The sequence below is a fragment of the Stomoxys calcitrans genome, chromosome 2 (genome assembly GCF_963082655.1).
Source record: "Stomoxys calcitrans chromosome 2, idStoCalc2.1, whole genome shotgun sequence".
Taxonomy (NCBI): domain Eukaryota; kingdom Metazoa; phylum Arthropoda; class Insecta; order Diptera; family Muscidae; genus Stomoxys; species Stomoxys calcitrans.
This window is the reverse complement of record NC_081553.1, coordinates 224,327,693-224,346,090: the sequence shown is the minus strand read 5'-3', so window position 1 is coordinate 224,346,090 and position 18,398 is coordinate 224,327,693. Positions and strand designations below refer to the sequence as shown.

General features: G+C 39.2%; 3 protein-coding genes across 3 annotated transcripts in view; 1 reads left to right on the top strand and 2 right to left on the bottom strand.

Moving 5' to 3' along the window:
* Nucleotides 1-3,158: 3,158 nt before the first annotated feature.
* On the bottom strand, nt 3,159-5,540 carry LOC106081879 (myogenesis-regulating glycosidase). Its single transcript, XM_013244135.2, has 4 exons — nt 5,260-5,540; nt 4,193-5,069; nt 3,414-4,132; nt 3,159-3,347 (listed from the first exon to the last, which is right to left on the bottom strand). The coding sequence occupies exons 1-4, from the start codon at nt 5,414-5,416 to the stop codon at nt 3,160-3,162; spliced, it is 1,941 nt and encodes a 646-aa protein (XP_013099589.2). The 5' UTR covers nt 5,417-5,540; the 3' UTR covers nt 3,159.
* Nucleotides 5,541-7,482: 1,942 nt separating this feature from the next.
* Nucleotides 7,483-10,413, bottom strand: LOC106081878 (myogenesis-regulating glycosidase-like). The gene is made up of 4 exons (XM_013244134.2): nt 10,119-10,413; nt 8,662-9,538; nt 7,885-8,603; nt 7,483-7,822 (listed from the first exon to the last, which is right to left on the bottom strand). Exons 1-4 carry the CDS (start codon nt 10,273-10,275, stop codon nt 7,635-7,637), a joined length of 1,941 nt encoding a protein of 646 aa, XP_013099588.2. The 5' UTR covers nt 10,276-10,413; the 3' UTR covers nt 7,483-7,634.
* A 4,207-nt stretch (nt 10,414-14,620) lies between these two features.
* The window catches only part of LOC106081897 (poly [ADP-ribose] polymerase tankyrase), a 54,376-nt gene continuing 50,598 nt past the window's right edge, over nt 14,621-18,398 (top strand). The window contains 1 exon segment of the mRNA XM_013244151.2: nt 14,621-14,905. Coding sequence (XP_013099605.2) covers nt 14,719-14,905 — 187 coding nt within the window. The 5' untranslated portion in view covers nt 14,621-14,718.

Below are 18,398 nucleotides of genomic sequence, written 5' to 3'. Positions count from 1 at the left end.
TCCGTTAAAATATTATCGCCCTTTATATAAAAATGTTTCGTTTCCGAAACAACAAATGTTTTCCGCCCCTTATCTTAAGTGCTCTCAAAATCGCAGACACCTTAAATTTCAAAGCAAGAAAACATAACATTTTGATGCACACAGAAAAAATATGGAATTAAACTTAATATTGTAGATTAAACAAAGTATCGATTAATAAAAATATTTTTAACAAAGTGATTAATTGCTTTGATAATTTTTGACTATTTTCCCATTGAATTATGACTTACGATTAGTAAAACCGACCAATGTTATTATCTTAAGTGCTTGAGCTTGTGCTAAGCACATTCAAACAAAGCCTACAAAATCGCAGGCACGTCAACTGTCATCGTGAACTTATCAATCCCATTGCAGCCGGTTGTACGCAGCGGATTGACCCGATGGAACCCTCATCGGCAACGGCTGCTGCCTCAGTGTACGTGTTCGTCTTCTTTCGTAATGGGAGAGGCAGATTCCGGAGTGCCTTCGCCGCATGCTCCTAGTTCGTGCCGAAGATTGAAAAGAAAACCGGACCCTGGTTCTGTTCGGTTTGCCAGAACCACCTCCACCATCGGTAGGTGTCGGTGTATGGAGTGGGTACATTTCCGATCTCGCTCTGGCCTCACTTCACTGCGGTATTATAGTCATACTGGATATGTCGCAAGGTGCTGCGGGTCAGTGGCCAGCAGTGGGTCACAAGCGTCGTCGTCGTCGGACTATGTGACCCCCCGACCTCTCCCGTACGGCAGCATCCCAGCCCAAATATTGCCAGGCCAGTGCCGGGAAATGTATCAAGATCGATGAGATTGTGGATTTCATGAGTCGGAAAAATATATATGTGGAAATAAACAGGGTAGTCAACAAATGTGGAATAATATTCAGATCTATCAGAATGCCGCCCTCCGAACTGCGACGGGCTGTCTTCTCAGTTTTCATGTGGACCACCTCCATCAGGAGACAAAGATCCTACCAGTGCGAAGACATAACTACATGCTGTCTAAGCAATACCTTTTGGGCTGTTATCGCAGAAAGCATCCAAATCATCATCTTGTGGATAGATATTCACCGCACAGAAGCCTTAAGGTAGATCTACATGATCTAGTGTTTGAGGTTCAGCGCTACAAGAGAGAACCTCTAGATCAAGCGGCATATCAAGCAGGTCTAGACAACATTCATGTAGACACAGTAGGTAGATGCGGAAAATGGCTATCGGGTGAATGTAGTCCTCGGAGAACGACCGCCTCCCATTGCACCTGAAGAAATTGACCTCCCCCGGCAAATCAGAGTAGTTCTGGCTCAATCACGTTCCGGCAGATACAACCGCCTCAACTCGTACAGAGCAAAGATTGATGCCGACGTGCAAGATGTATGTCCCGATTGTAACCAGAGACCGCACGATACGCGTCGCCGCCAGGTTGTGCAAGAGAGAGAAGAAGCACTAACTGACTTTGTGCTGAGACTGTGGAAAGATTCGACTTATTGTAACTAGGGAGAGTTACGGCACGTATACTTACAGAACAATTGCTTGACGGGCTCCAATAAAGGGAGTTTTGAGATTAAATAATTTTATTTTTTTAATGAGGCCAATGAAACAGCGCAAAGGTTGGAAGCTTTACATATATCCACTGTTGAAAAGAAGTGTAATGCTAATAATTCTCATTCTATTGGCACGACAATGCGCTACTTGGAGGAAGTGGATTTCTAAATTTTTTAATGAGATGCATATTTGCATATGCAGATTGATGATTAATTGGCGCATGTACTTACGCTGAATACACCCCCCGCGGGCTAATACGACCAACAATGGCTATGTATGGGGCTGCCAATATACCCGTTATTTGCCTAAGAACTATGGAGACTATCCTACAGGGCATAAACAATGTTTGCAAATGTATTTTTGACGACGATAGATGCATTAACCCGATTGAAGGAAAAGGGTTTGAAACTGAACAGATACAAGTGTGTAATCGCGGTTCCAGCTGATGAATTTCTTGAGCACAAGATTGACGAGTATGGAATTCACAAATCGGATTGTTCCTTAATAAGGCTAATTATTATGCATTTTTTATAGCAGACGTATCTACGAAGGGATGGTCATTGCGTGATGCAATGTCACAACAGTCTAATATCTGATCAAGTCTTAATGCCCTAAGAACCGTCGGCACTATAATTGCGGGCAACAGAGGCAAGTGGCGAGAAAATCAGAAAAAAATTTTCAGCGGTGGTTTTCCCCTCCTAATGCCGGCAACTTTTGTGAGGTACTATGCCATGTAAAAACTTCTCCCTTCTTCTGGTCGCACTGCGGCACGCCGTTTGGACTCGGCTATAAAAAGGAGGCCCTTTATTATTGAGCTTAAACTTGAATCAATCGGACAGCACTCATTGATATGTGACAAGTTTGCCTCTGTTCCTTAATGAAATGTTCATGCCTCGATAAGGAGGCACTGACCATCATTTGGGCTATGAATAAATTCTTTTTTTATATGTATAGCCTCACCTCACCCTTATTTCCAACCAGATACTGGATTCGTCGAAGTCTTTGCCACTTTTAGGCATAAGCCGTATGGCCAATTTTTTGGCGTAACAGCGACACCACTCGGTAGAGGAGTTTTAACATGGCAGGTTACCTCACAAATGTAACCAGCATGTTTCCGATGTTAACGACAGGATTTGAACTCAGGTGAATTGCGGTGTAATGGATTCAAAACCTGTCAGAATATCGCTCTAAAAACTGCGACAGATTTCTTCTAGGGTTCCGAAGGTTTTCCTTCGGCATCGTCTTGTAAAAGGAGACCCTATTTAAGATTTAACTGAGACGGCATCTGTCGATATAAGATAATTATCCCCGCAGTTTCGTAGGCAAATTTGCATCAGAATACCGCTCTACAAACTGCAGTAAGTTTTCACTCCAGTTCTCGGGAGTTTCCCTTTGGACTCGTCTAAAAAGATTTAAGATTTGATGAGATTGTCTGTAGGAGTTAAAACTCCCACGCTGTTCCTTAATGAAATGTTCATGGAAAAATTTGCATCACACCCAACGTTCATTTACCAAGAAATATATTCGTCGGACACTTCTAGGTTTTACTTAGGTAAGCAACACTATCTTCCTTTTTGTGTCAGGATTTGTATTATTATGTCTTTTTAATTTATTTTTTCAAAATACGGCAATATATCCAATGGAGCTGAATAATCCATGATCCATATAGGCCCTGTATGTAACTCCTTGCTATTTCCATCTCTCCATGTTCCTTTGGGTAGGTAAATGTCACGTTTAGTTTCCCCTTCTTTGACTATGGGAGCAGCTATTATGTTATCACCCAACAAGAATTCTAAGCAATAAAAAAAAACAAAAATTAAAAAAATGCTTACATTTGATCCAAAACTCAATTCCTTACGATCAAAGATGCCCTGGGCAACCTTATCTTCCGGATCCACCCACCATAAAGGGGGATTAACCGGTTCACCCGTACTTGTAGCCAATTTAAAGCGTTCCATTATCTGAGGCGTGTAATCGGCATGCAGTTTTGTAAACTTTTTGCTTATCTCAACGGTTTCGTTGTCAAAATACCATGGCACATATGAGAACTGTAGGCTTGGCATAAAAACATTAGCCTGAAGCCAGCGTATGAACAATTCCTTAGTGGGTAGGATGTTATTGTAGCCATTTCCTCCAATCATATCGGGCAATACAAAGGGATAACCGTTCATGTTCATTTGTAACAAAGTAGTGATTAAAGTTAAAAGTCCATTATTCCATCCCCACACCGAATCTTTGTCGATCATACGCACAAAGATTGGCATATCCTGGGTGCCTTGACCGGTGCGTACTTCTAACATAGGGCCCAATGAGCCCACAGTTCGCACATAATCTTCAGTGATTTGATTTGGAGAGAGAGCAGCATTACCAGCTAAAACGGGGTCGCTTGGAACCCAACTCGTTTCGCCAGCATCAAACTTGAAACTATCAATGCCATCCTCTGTTTGCAGACGTTGTAAACGCTGCTTAAACCAGTTTTGCGCTTCAGTCTTTGTAAAATCAACGAAGGCGGCTTCACCCTCCTTACTATTCCACCATTGAGTATCGGGATTTTTTTTATGATCCAAAACTAAGTAGCTAAAAGAGAGTAGGTATATGATGATGATCGATCGCCTTTAAGGACTTGATTTCACTTACCCCTTGGAAAGTGCTTCACTGTAATGCGGCTCACAGTTCTTGTTAATAAATGGATGTATCCACAGGGTTACCCGAAATCCTTTTTCTTTTAATTCCTCAGCAAATGTTTTCATCGAAGGAAACCTTGACTTATTAAATGTTAATGCCCCATAACAAGATTCCCAATTATCATCAATCTCAATTTGGCTATTCTCAAAACCATTTGAAGTGATGGCAGATGCAAATTCTCGTACTATGCTCTCATTAATTTGTTGTTTGTAAAGGGCCCATGTGGACCAAATAGGATATTGAGCCATACGCTCATCAGGATGACCTGTAGGATGTCCCAGCAAAGTTTTCACAGCATGCATGTGGGCTACCTTGGCATTTGCTGCAATACCTATGTGATATACAAACGTCCTTGGATTGACTCGCGTATTATAGGGCAGACTATTCTTTGCGGAAAAGCATAATTGATTTTCATGGCCCTTGGTATTTTGGGTAATAAATAGAGGAGTCTCCGTTTCAACATAGAAGAATACTCCCTTCGAATTGAGCCAATATCTTTCGGCCAAGCCAGTATTCTGATCCTCCTTAGTTAGATAGGAATAATTGTCGAAAGTCGAGCGTTCAACAGGCCAATACTGATTAATATCCTCCGGTCCCCCATACCAATGAAGATTTGAAATATTCAAATCTACACAATCCATCGGTTGGGTATTGATGGGTAAATTGTTGCGTATAACTCGAATATGAGTTATGGAACTTGTAGATAGTACCAGATCGAATTCTATACTGTTGGTTCCATCAGTAACCTGCAATGTTCCATTGGGTGTTAAATGTAGATCATTGCTTGTTAGGAAGTTGTCAAAGGTGACCATTTGCAAACTTTGTGAACCTAGAAACATCAAAGTGTTTGGTTAAAAAATATTTTGAAGCGAACTATAAAGCGAGAATATAAATATAGAGTTAAATAAACAAAAGAAAGTCAATTAAGAGTTCAGACATCATCATATTCGAACATATTTCTACCTCCCCTAATCCTAATTCATGACAGATTCGGAAATATGTATATGCTTGTACACAACCTTTTAGTATCTCATATTGTAACTTTTCCGCCGCCTTCTTCAATTTCACGTATATATTGCTGTTTGGAAATTTATTAATCTCTTCAACAGCTTTGTATCCTTTCGATATATCCAATAAGGAGATCAGAATCACTATTAGTACTACACATTTCCACATTTTATTGCATTTCTTTTCAATAAGTTGTTTTTCAATATTTCCTAGTTTGCTTCTAAAAACGTTTAATTCAAATGCTCCGTTACAATCATAACGCCCTTTATATAAAAATGTTTCATATCCGAAACGAGTGTTTTCCGCTTCTTATCTTAAGCGCATGGCACCTCAATTCGTAAATCAAAAAAAAAAAAAAAAAAAAAAAAACATGCTGATGTACCCAATATTCGCATAAATACTTAAGCTGCTATCACGCAATAAGTACTTGGTTATGACATGTCACTTTTACAATTCATCATGTATGCCAAAATTAGCAATTTACATACGATTCATTCATTCATCATTTTTGTTATCTCATTTGTATTTATATCTTATTTTCTTAGGACAAAAGCGGATTTTTAATGCGTACAATTTGTTAAAGTTCTGAGAACGCTGGTTAGGTTGCTTCCATACGACTGACAACAAAAACAACTAATTACTTAATGTTTATTGTAAGAAAGAATAGAGCACTATCTTATTGAAAAACAATTGAATATGTTATTTTGTAATGTGGTTGTCATATGTTAGTTGTAGTCGTATCACACTATGTGATACGACTTAACAAAGTGCAATATATATTTGTCATGTCATGAGACAAGCACATATAGTGCAATAGTAGCTTTATATATATCAGCACAAATCAAATTTTGCTTCCAAATGCAGGCACATAAGAATGGGTAATGCAATTTTAATATGTACAATATGTTTATTAGTCATCACTAGCTAAGGTACCGTTATTTGTCAAGAACTAGAAACTCTGCAACTAATGCCATGTCTAAATTGACTCGTTTTGCTTTTGTCCTTTTTGAAAAACATCTCAACCGTTCACACTAGTTGAGATGTTTTGGAAATTGCACTTCTTAACACTCCAACGTACATGTTATGATGCTCAATTGTTAAGATTTATTTTTTCTTGCTTTATCTGTAATTTTTTTTTTTTGATTTTATAATTTTTTTTTGGTAAAAGTACAAGGCTGAGTTTTTTTAACACAATTTAGGCATTTATTTGGACTCACAGGCTTTGAGCAACTCGTTTTTGTGGCAAACTCGTTTTTGTGGCCTTATAAATTGTAAAGGAAAAACGAGTCGTTGTCAGAGCATTATAAAAGGAAAACGAGTCGATTGCTCGAAACAGTTTTGGTGTGAACATAGTATAGGTTAGGTTAGCTAAGAGTGGCAGTCCTTTGCAGACTCTCTAAGGTAATTTTAAGTCCATTGTGATACCACAGCAGCGACAGACCAAGGCTTTTGGCGGGAATCGAACCCACGACCCCTGCACTGGTAATACATTCACGCTACCAACTCGGCTACCGGGGCGCCCTATGAACATAGTATAAGGTTGTGTGCATACTATCCAAAATAGATTCATTTACAGGTAGTGGCAATTGCCCAACAACAAAATATTAAGAACACTATCTGTCAAAATCAGTGATTAGTGCAACTCTGAATTTGTGTATGTTACTATGTTCGCGCCATTTTTCATTGTTTGTGTGTGTATAGTTCTTAACTATAATACACACACACAACCAAAACTAGCTGACAGGTAGTGCACTTCGCGAAAAAACATTGTGTTCAGCTGTTTACGGCTCAACCTGGTAATTATTTCATGATACTGTCTATTAGGATTGGTATTCTGTTCTATTTTCAACCGAAAATTTCTTAATCTCCATATAAGCTAAAATCATGTGAAATAATTCATTTTTTGCGATACTTTAAGTCATTAAAAGGGACTCTTAGAAACAATTAATCCTATTGTAGTATAAATGTAATATTGTATTAATATAAATAAATATATTCATACAAATTATTTTTAATAAAATTATGATATTTTGTTTCATTCCGAGAAATGAGTGAATAAAAAGTAGATAACAATAAGAAGAACGCAAACAAAAAATTGTCATCTTAAACCGTCAAACCTGGCCAGCTGTTAACGGCTGTTCGCGTGAGACCACCTTTTTAAATCCACCTTGGATTGACTGGACGGATAAGCAAGTGATGTGTACTGTATAATTATTGAAAAACTTAATGAAATGTTCATGGAAAATTTTGCATCATACCCAACGTTCATTTACCAAGAAATATATTCGTTGGACACTTCTCATTTTATTTTAGGTGAGCAACTTCCTATCTTCCCTTTTTCAGGCAGTATTTGTATTATTATAGTTTTGAGATGCCTTTAATCTTTTTAGTTTATTTTTTCAAAATATGGCAATGTATCCAATGGAGCTGAATAATCCATGATCCATATAGGCCCTGTATGCAACTCCTTGCTATTTCCATCTCTCCATGTTCCTTTGGGTAGGTAAATGTCACGTTTAGTTTCACCTTCTTTGACGATAGGAGCAGCTATTATGCTATCACCCAACAAGAATTCTAAGGAGTAAAAACAAAAATTAAAATAATTCTTACATTTGACCTACGACTCAATTCCTTACGATCAAAGATGCCCTGGGCAACCATATCTTCCGGATCTACCCACCATAAAGGGGGATTAACCGGTTCACCCGTTCTGGTAGCCAATTTAAAGCGTTCCATTATCTGAGGCGTGTAATCGGCATGCAGTTTTGTAATCTTTTTGCTTATCTCAATAGTTTCGTTGTCATATTGCCATGGGACATATGAGAACTGTAAGCTGGGCATAAAAACATTAGCCTGAAGCCAGCGTATGAACAATTCCTTATTGGGTGGTTTGTTATTATAGCCATTTCCTCCAATCATATCGGGCAATACAAAGGGATAACCGTTCATGTTCATTTGTAACAAAGTGGTGATTAAAGTTAAAAGTCCATTATTCCATCCCCATTCCGAATCTTTGTCGATCATACGCACAAAAATTGGCATGTCCTGGGTACCTTGGCCGGAGCGTACTTCTACCATTGGGCCCAATGAGCCCACAGTTCGCACATAATCTTCAGTGATTTGATGTGGGGAGAGAGCAGCGTCACCAGCTAAAACGGGATCGCTAGGAACCCAACTCGTTTCGCCAGCATCAAACTTGAAACTATCAATGCCATCCTCTGTTTGCAGACGTTGTAAACGCTGCTTAAACCAGTTTTGCGCTTCGGTCTTTGTAAAATCGACGTAGGCGGCTTCACCCTTCTTACTATTCCACCATTGAGTATCGGGATTTTTATTATGATCCAAAACCAAGTAGCTAAAAAAGCAGTTATTTGATAATGATCAATTGCCTTTAAGGACTTAATTTCACTTACCCCTTGGAAAGTGCTTCACTGTAATGCGGCTCACAATCCTTATTAATAAATGGATGAATCCACAGGGTTACCCGAAAACCTTTTTCTTTTAATTCTTCGGCAAATGATTTCATCGAAGGAAACTTTGACTTTTTGAAAGTCAATGCCCCATAACAATCTTCCCAATCATCATCAATCTCAAGTTGGCTATTCTCAAAACCATTGGAAGTGATCGCAGATGCAAGTTCTCGTACTATGCTCTCATTAATTTTTGTTTTGTATAGGGCCCATGTGGACCAAATAGGATACTGAACCATACGCTCATCGGGATGACCTGTAGGATGTCCCAGCAAAGTTTTCACAGCATGCATATGGGCTACCTTGGCGTTTTCTGCAATACCTATGTGATATACAAACGTCCTTGGATTGACTCGTGTATTATAGGGCAGGCCATTCTTTGCGGAAAAGCATAATTGGTTCTCATGGCCCTTGGTATTTTGGGTTATTAATAAAGGGGTCTCCGTTTCAACATAGAAAAATGTTCCCTTCGAATTGAGCCAATATCTTTCGGCCAAGCCCGCGTTGTGATCCTCCTTAGTTAGATAGGTATAATTGTCAAAAGTCAAGCGCTCAACAGGCCAGTACTGATAACGATCCTCGGGTCCTCCATACCAATGAAGATTTGAAATATTCAAATCCACACAGTCCATCGGCTGCGTATTGGTGGGTACATTGTTGCGTATAACACGAATATGAGTTATGGAATTTGTGGATAGTACTAGATCGAATTCTATACTGTTGGTTCCATCAGTGACCTGCAATGTTCCTTTAGGTGTTAGCTGTAGATCATTGCTTGTTAGGAAGTTGTCAAATGTAACCATCTGCAAACTCTTTGAGTCTAGAAAAAAGAGATTCATAACAAATCAAATTGGTTTGTCTAAAAAATATTCTGAAGAGATTAGCTCGAAATCGCCTCTTTGGGGGGAGGCAAAATAATAAATAGAACTTGAAATGTTTTAAGAAAATAAGAACACCAGAGGTGAATCGTCAGGACAAAGGCAATTGAAATGATTAGAGAGAAGATAAAAATCGCAGCATAAGTGAATGCCACCTCCTTCAAATCCACGTGTAGATGAGAGAAAACTCCGAAACATCATTACATCCGAAAATATTACAACTTTCCTTAATCCGTTTATGATAAATTCGCAAAAAATATATGTTCTATTGGGTTGCCCAAAAAGTAATTGCGGATTTTTCATATAGTCGGCGTTGGCAAATTTTTTCACAGCTTGTGACTCTGTAATTGCATTCTTTCTTCTGTCAGTTATCAGCTGTTACTTTTAGCTTGCTTTAGAAAAAAAATTTAAAAAAGTATATTTGATAAAAGTTCATTCTAAGTTTTATTAAAAATGCATTTACTTTCTTTTAAAAAATCCGCAATTACTTTTTGGGCAACCCAATATATGTATGTACACTACCTTTTAATATTTCATATTGTAACTTGTCTGCCGTCTTCTTCAATTTCACATAAACATTGGTGTTTGGAAATTTATTATTCTCTTTAACAGGTTTGCATCCTTTCGATATATTCAATAAAGAGATCAGAATCACTATTAGCACTGTATGTTTACACATTTTATTGCATTTCCTCGCGTTCCTTAACTTGTTTTTCAGTATTTTCTTGTTTGCTTCTAAACAGTTTTTATCCACATGCTCTGTCGCAATATTATGGCCCTTTATATATAAATGTTTCGTATCGGAAACAAGTGTTTCCCGCTTCTTATCTTAAGTGCTTGCACTGAGCACATTCAAACAAATCCCTCAAAATCGCAGGCATCTCAACTTTCAAATCAACAAAACAAAACATATTGATGCGCTCAATATCCCCATGAATACTTATGATATGAAAACAAATTAAATTTTGCTCTCAAATACAGGCACATAAGAATGGGACGCGCAATTTTGCGCCGTTCATATTAAAAAAAGGCAAATTTTGCCCATAAACATTCGATTAAGGAACAGGGGCAAACTTCTCACATACCAATGAGTGCAGTCCGATTCAAGTTTTAAGCTCAACGAAAAGGGGCCTCCTCTTTATAGCCCAGTCCGAACGGCGTACCGCTATGCGACACCTCTTTGGAGAGAAGTTTTACATGGCATAGTACCTCACAAATGTTGCCAGCATTAGGAGGGGAAAACTACCGCTGAAAATTTTTTCTGATAGTCCCGCCAGGAGGGAACCCAGGAGTTCAGCGTCATAGGCGTACGTGCTAACCTCTGAACGACGGTGGCCTCCTGGTTCATATTGAATGATACATATTTTATCATCATATTCTTATCATCGAAGATTTTCTCTGTCTTGCCATGATATCATTGACTAATATTCTGTGATTTATCCAAAACTAGAAGCACAGCAACCAAGTTTGAGGCATACGGAATGATCTGTAAGTCGATGATGGATTGACTGAACGGATATGGTTAATATGTTCCCTGGTCCAACATAAGGACCATACAACAGGTTCAGAGAACATGCTGTCTTGGCATAGGCGGAGTGATGAGGACCACGCCCACTAAGACACTAGATACTATTCTAGATATCCGACCCATTGACATACAGATTAAGTGTAAGGCAGCTATTGCGGCTATGAGACTTAAGGCGATGGGAGAATGGATTGAGGATGGGAGAATGGATTGAGGATCGAGACGACGATAGGAAACCTGGAAAGAAGGGAAGAGGTTTCCGATCAGACACCTGAGATGAACCTTGAAGTCGAGTGCGAGGCATTGCTGCCATCGGCTCAGTCTTGGATTGACGGAACCCTAGTATTGCCATATGGAAGATCATGTTACACGGATGGATCAAAGCTAGGGGACAGAGTGGGCCTGGGGGTTTACATTGAGAACCCAGGGACTGACATCTGTTTTAGAATGCCTGACCATAATACGGTCCTGCAGGCGGAGATGCGGGCGATCACGGAATGCGTGAAGTGGTGTGGTGCTAACGCGAGGACGCCAAGTGGGAACATCTTTACCGACAGTAAAATTGCCATAAGGGCAATAACAACCAGGACGGTAAGGTCACGAACAATCTTGCAGGCAGATTAACGCCTTCTCTAAGGATGGGAAAATCCGCATCGTTTGGGTGCCGGGCCATAACGGAGTAAGGGAAATGAAAGGGCAGACGATTTGGCGGTGAAGGCCAGAGGATTGCCGTCAATAAACTTGGTTAACCCGAAGCCTTTCGGGTCGACGCAGTCCGAGTTAAGGGTGTGGGCAACGAATGTATATGCAACATTGTGGAACAGCGAAACGGTCGGTAGGGCGGCGAAAATCCTATAGAGGGTCCAGATCGTGAGAAGAGGCTATTACTAAAAGGAAGCAAGAAGGAAGTCAGTATAGCTATTGGTATAATAACAGGACACATAGGACTACGAGCTCACTTATGTAAAATCGGTGCGGCAAGTGATAGCTTGTGTAGGGAATGCGGGAAAGATGATTTTTTTGAACTGATAGGGAATGACGATACGGACTACGAACAAGGTAGTACTTTCTTCCTCGTTGACGGAATGGACTCCGTCTTCACGGATACTCCTTCTTTACCAACCCCTTCTGTATTAACGAATGTATCAATGTTGGATGGGTGTGCCAAGGAGATAGTCTTCAGGCAGTTCTTTTCGAATCATGGAATCAAGGAATCATATAGTGCCCATATAAATTTGACAAATACAGTACACTTATTAAAGATATCCCTTATACCCATGGAACATTCCACTTGACGCGCCTGATATCACTCAGTTGATCTTCTTATAACAACGATGAACATCAGACAAATCGGAGCTCAGATTGTCAGACCGTGTCGTACAAGGTATCACGTACCAGTAGTTGATCATGTTCGAGTTGTTCTCTTCTGACACAGGCCTCCTCTAACTCTGGACTATTTAAGCGACTTCAATTAATTATTGTTTTTTTTAAGGGCCTACTCGGAATTGAAAATTGAACCCCCCCTAATAAATATGGCAATATGGGTATCAAATGAAAGGTATAAATGAGTAGATTACGAATATACTAATATTGGTTGGAGTATTTCCTCCCGAGGGTAGTCTAGAGGCTTTTGCCCTAAAAATGGTTTCCTTTTCGTATTGCTAATGTCAAACCACATCTACGTACCAAATTTCATCGAAATAAAAGGTGCGCCCTATTAAGTGAATTAAATTGAAATTTAGCTGTATGGGCTCCTGTCCTTTGCCTCCAAGTTGAATTTTCGATTCATGTTTCTGGAGTATTGAAATCGGAGCTCAAAATCAATTTTGGCCAAATTAAATACACAGCTTAAGGTTGGTACTATGATCACCCTACTGATACTTTTTTACCCATGTTTTTCGTGATTACTTTTCTGAAACATCACATAAAAATTAAATATTAAAATATATATTTTTTTTAAATTAGTACAATAAATAATGAGAGAATGTCCTACTGAATGAAATCATCTAGTTTTTTTGCTTTAAAATCTATTATCTAAAAAAATTATTCGACAAAAAATATCATTGAGATTTTTGTAGTGTTTCAAAAAAGTAACTAAAAAAATATGTGTTTTTAACTGTGAAAAACAAAAATAGTACCGGACGTTAAGCTCCTTCTACACGATCAGACATTTGTCTTATGTACGTCATATATGTATAGCGCTCTAATCGGCCTATATTCTCATATGTGTTGTACTTTTTTTATTGACATGTGTCTATAAGTGCATTTGATGAAATAAAAGCTCGATCTAATCGAAAATGTTGCATATTAATACCAATATCCATTTCTCGTATTAAATTTTTTGCACGTATCACACGATGTGTACAACTTTCAGAGTTCTGATCGTCTAATGGCAGCTTCTAAAGCTAAACAATCGGAAAATAAAATAAATGGTAAACCAACAAAAACGTAAATAAATTGTCATTACGTCACGATATCAATAACTTACTATCTTCCGTCTAAAATTGCATAATAAACACGGACAGCTAAAACAGAGTTGTATTGAGCATAATGAACGTAGGCAAACTGACATGACATATGTCAAATACTTTCAGGGTACACTTTATGATAGGGATGACAAAAAGGGATTGTAAAAATAGTCCACATTTAAAGTGGAAAAAGTACTTTTTGATCGTAGAGAAATCATAATTTAAACAATTAGTCGAAAAACTAACCTCATAGATAAATCCGGATTAAAATACAGATTTATATATCTATATATATATCATACATATTATTTATTTGATAATTTTAATTTTTCATTTTTGATTATAAATTTTCTCTTGGTAATGAATGGTAATCAAAAAGTACAAAATTATAAAAATATCTTTTCGTACCACATTATTGTACTCAAGTATTCAAATACTCGATACTTTTGTACAATGTATCTACAAACATATCATCTCTGCTCCATTGCTCCAATGCTCCACGAACATCATAAGGCAGAAAACGCGAAACGAATCCACAATCTGTAGTGGAGAATTAAGGGATATTAAATTAAGAAAATAAAAAAAAAAGTAATTGTCCTCGAACATCACATATAAAGCTAAATCATGCATGGTCCATGAAGAAAAAACGAGAAATGAATAGAAATTAAACTAAACGATATGACGGGCTGTGCGTGTGCAAAAAATCGAAGTTGGAAAAGCAAGTGAAAAAATAATACAACAAAAGGGAGTCCCAACAACAAATACGTAGATATATAGTGGGGCTTTGAGAATAAAAAGAAAATTTAAGCAATCCCAACGTAGCCCTTTGAAAACGCCCTTGGCAAAAAAAAAAGAAAATCCATGAGAGAAAAGGGCTCGAGCCCTGATAAATAAAGAAAAAAATTCACTTCGATTGGTGTGGCTCTTTTGTTAATATCGGGTGTGTGTGTTTGAGTGTATTGGTGTTGGGGCGATTATTTACTATTTTTCTGTGTGTTTTTTTTTTGCTTTTGTGAAAAAGTAAAACAAATCAGCAGTAGTAGCAGTAGCAAGAAAACGCAAGATTGCTTTGCTGGGTCGTTCGGCCGTTTTTATTGTTGTTGGATTTAATGGTGGTGGCCTCACCACCATGACCAGCCGTCGAGCTATACTTAATGTTAACCTGGATGCGGTCATGGCCAATGATCCATTGCGCGAGTTGTTTGAAGCCTGCAAAACGGGTGATATAGCCAAAGTTAAAAAGCTGATAACAACACAGACAGTGAATGCTCGTGATACAGCAGGACGTAAATCGACACCTCTACATTTTGCAGCAGGTGAGTAAGAGCAAAGACTAGCGAGAATCTTTGTTTTTTTTCACTCTCCCCACCTTTTTTATGAACAAGCATACAAGCAAAGGCTTTGCTTTAGACGGTGTAGTCAGTGCAGTGCAAGGAGGGCCAAATGCATAGTACAATGCAGGCAGGCCTTTTTTCATTGCCACCGCGGATGCTGTGATGTGCTGATGCCATTGTTATGACTTTGTTTTTGTTGCACCCACCACCTGCAGCTGGGTGGTGGTGATGGTAATGGGGCTGTTTGGCAACCTATGCATGTTGTTGCTGTAGGTATCTCTCGACGTGTGTTTTATCCTTGCCTTTATGCAATTCATGGTGGTTGGCATAGCCTAATGCTTTGTAGTTGTTGTTGGTGCTGTAGTTCATGCTTCTTCTTTTTCTAATGTCCTTGAGCCAGATTCACTTTGCTGCACACTATTGCGCGCTTGTGTGTGTGTGTGTGGGGGGGGGGGGGGCTACATGGGGGTAGTAGTAGTTATCGTTTCTTAGTAGCCCAACAAGCAATCTTTTGTTCTCGTCCAATGTTGTAAAATAAAAACTACATCATCCAGTAATTCTAATAGGACAGGCAGAGGAGAAGTGCAGTTGCAAAAGCAATGACCATGGAGAAAACGGAAAACATTTAAACATTTGCTGAAATTATAATCCTTCCGGAAAATCTTTGTTCTCTTTGAGATGTTGGAAAAATACTATATTTTCAACCACCAACCACACCTAAAGGGGAACAAACAGTAGAATTGAAATGAAATTCCCTGCCTGCTGACATCAGGAGGTTATTCAGCGAGTACCCAAACTGTTTTACAAAAAATGTAGAAAAGAATTAAAAGTATGGCAGTGTATACTTAAATCTTAATTTATTTTTTAAGTTAGAAGAGAATTGATTTTCGTCGTATCCTACCTGTAGGGATCCAATAGCCATTAAAAGCTGATGTGAGTTTGATAATCTTTCCCCCTTTTGTCTAGTTAAGAATTTCCAGGGATTCCTTGATGTGTTTTATGCAAGAACTTAACATTGTGGTTTTGTGCTGCAGGACTCTTGGATGCCTTTGTGTACCCTAATTTCCAGCCCGTGAATCATGCTGAACAAGGAAATCAAACAGACCGATCTCGCTACTTCTACCCAGTTCAAGTTATTTTCTACTGTCAGCAGAACACCAACATAGATTCAGGAAGAAGTACAGCAGGATAATCTATCTTACCGCCAACAAACACGTTTCTGCCACGGCCTGCACCAGAAGAGGCTCTGTGAAGGAACCGTTCTCGTGGCCCTTGATCTTTCAAAGGGATTTGATTCGATCAAATGACAATCGAAACTAATCTCCCTAACTTGACCAAGAGATGTGCAGTCGCCTTCATGTTTAACCTCTTCCTCACTTAGCTCCCTCCAACCCCTACTGGCATGAAGACGATATCATATGCAGATAACGCCACCGCAGCTCAGGGGTTGGCATGTCCCCCTATGACGCTGAACACCAGGGTTGGAGTCCTGGCGAGAATTTAAAATAATTTTTCAGCGGTGGTTATCCTCTCCTAGGGTTGGAGACATTTGTGAGGTACTATGCCATGTAAAATCTTCTCCCCAAAGATGTGTCGCATATGCCGTTCGGACTCGGCTATAAAAAGGACTCATTTATATGTGAGTAGCAAATTTGTATTTTGATGACTGCTCTGTCCTGGCGAAGGGGAAAAACAACAACGAGAATTGTTCAGGTGTCGTAACTTGTAAACCTCTCCTACAAAATCGTCAGCCACACTATTCACCAGCTCGCCGAACGAGTTTTAAATGGAGCTTGCGGTTATAGTCGATGGACAATGAATTCCGACAGTAAATCATTCGAAAATCATCGGTCTGGCCCTCGACAGCCTCTTCTCACGTCAGCTCATTATTCTGCAATCTGCGAAGAGGCAAGGAACAGAAGCAAATCCTCAAATCTTAGGCAGGCAGCAACAAGGACAAAGGTACATTATAAACCACCTATTAAGCAATAGGCCAACAATAAGTGAATTATGCAACGCCAACTAGGACCAAATGAGTGAGTAGTACGCATTGGAGAAACCTATAGAATTGGCGAAACGATGACAAACATGGACCACCTACCCAAGGAGACCTTTAAAGTAACATACCAGTATGAGCATCTTCTGAGCTACCACCAGATGAATCACCCGAATACATAACACATCAAACTGCAATCCCCTCCAAGACATGTCAGAAGAAGTATCAGGATGTTAAGAAACGCGATTCGAACTTTACGGTCCACTTACAAACATCCTCATACATGGGATTGCAGGAGATTTACCAACGCTGCTTCATCATACCAGATGACGAGGAAGACCTACCTGGAGAAACCAGAGCTACTCTGATGATTAAGATGGTGTAGCAAACTAGGATTGTATCGTTCGATGTTAGACAATATATTTAATAAAATGGGTTATAACTTACAGAAGTCGAATGATGATAATTTCGATGTTGATAAACAGAACCGGGTAGTGGGACTCTTTTCGATCTCGACATGGAGCTGTAGAGTACAAAGCAGGTACTCATAGAATCGAATATCAAAAAACTGCATAGAAGCGGTAACCATCGAATTGCTCACTTTTTCACCCCCCACCATTGGATGGTACTTCCAACATTCATTCCAAGTATGGTAAAAATCAGCCCATAGCCTCATATGGCTCACAGACTAACAGATCTCCTGGATCTATCAATCTGTTGTAACTTTTAGTACCTATTCCAAGCATGTTTCAAAATTGGTTCATAATCTAATGTAACTCCCACATAAATCAACTCCCTGGTTTGAATTCTTGTACTGTGGTTTGCATGGTGGTTTCTAATGTTGTTGTAGTAGCCACATTTGTATGTGAAGATGGCGACCCTCGTCAAGCCCGATCGCCGTGGGAACTTAATGGCCTTTAGTTATTTAAAGGCGCTAATAACTCGCCTTGTCGTATCGAACATCAGAGGCACTCAGTATTTAAGCAAGAGCCAGTCCTTTCACTGAGACTCTGTACTCGATGACACCGATTGCCTGCGACTGCAGTTGCAGCTACTATGGAGCGTTCCACTATCCGCAACCTGTGGGTGCTGCCGCCTCAGTGTGTAACGAAAACAACAAGGACAAGTACGATCTGAGCCCATCTCCCGATTTTACATCTTGTGCCCCAAATAGCTTAGTTGTCTTTAAAATTTGCGGAAATTTTGCACGTGATGAGTTTTTAGCATCTTCAATATGCAAGTGTACAGCAAATTAGTACAAAACCCGATAAAGATCCCATACACCTATCTCCTGATTCGACTTTTTAAGCTCCCAGTGCGTTTTATTATCTATCGACTTTGCTGAAGATTTGCATGAGGTGTTTCAACAAATTGTTCCATAACTTGTTATGTATAGCTCACATATAAATCAAGCCCACGATTTGAAGACTTAAGGACCATAGAGGGTGCAATAACATTTAAGGAAAATATTGTCTGAAT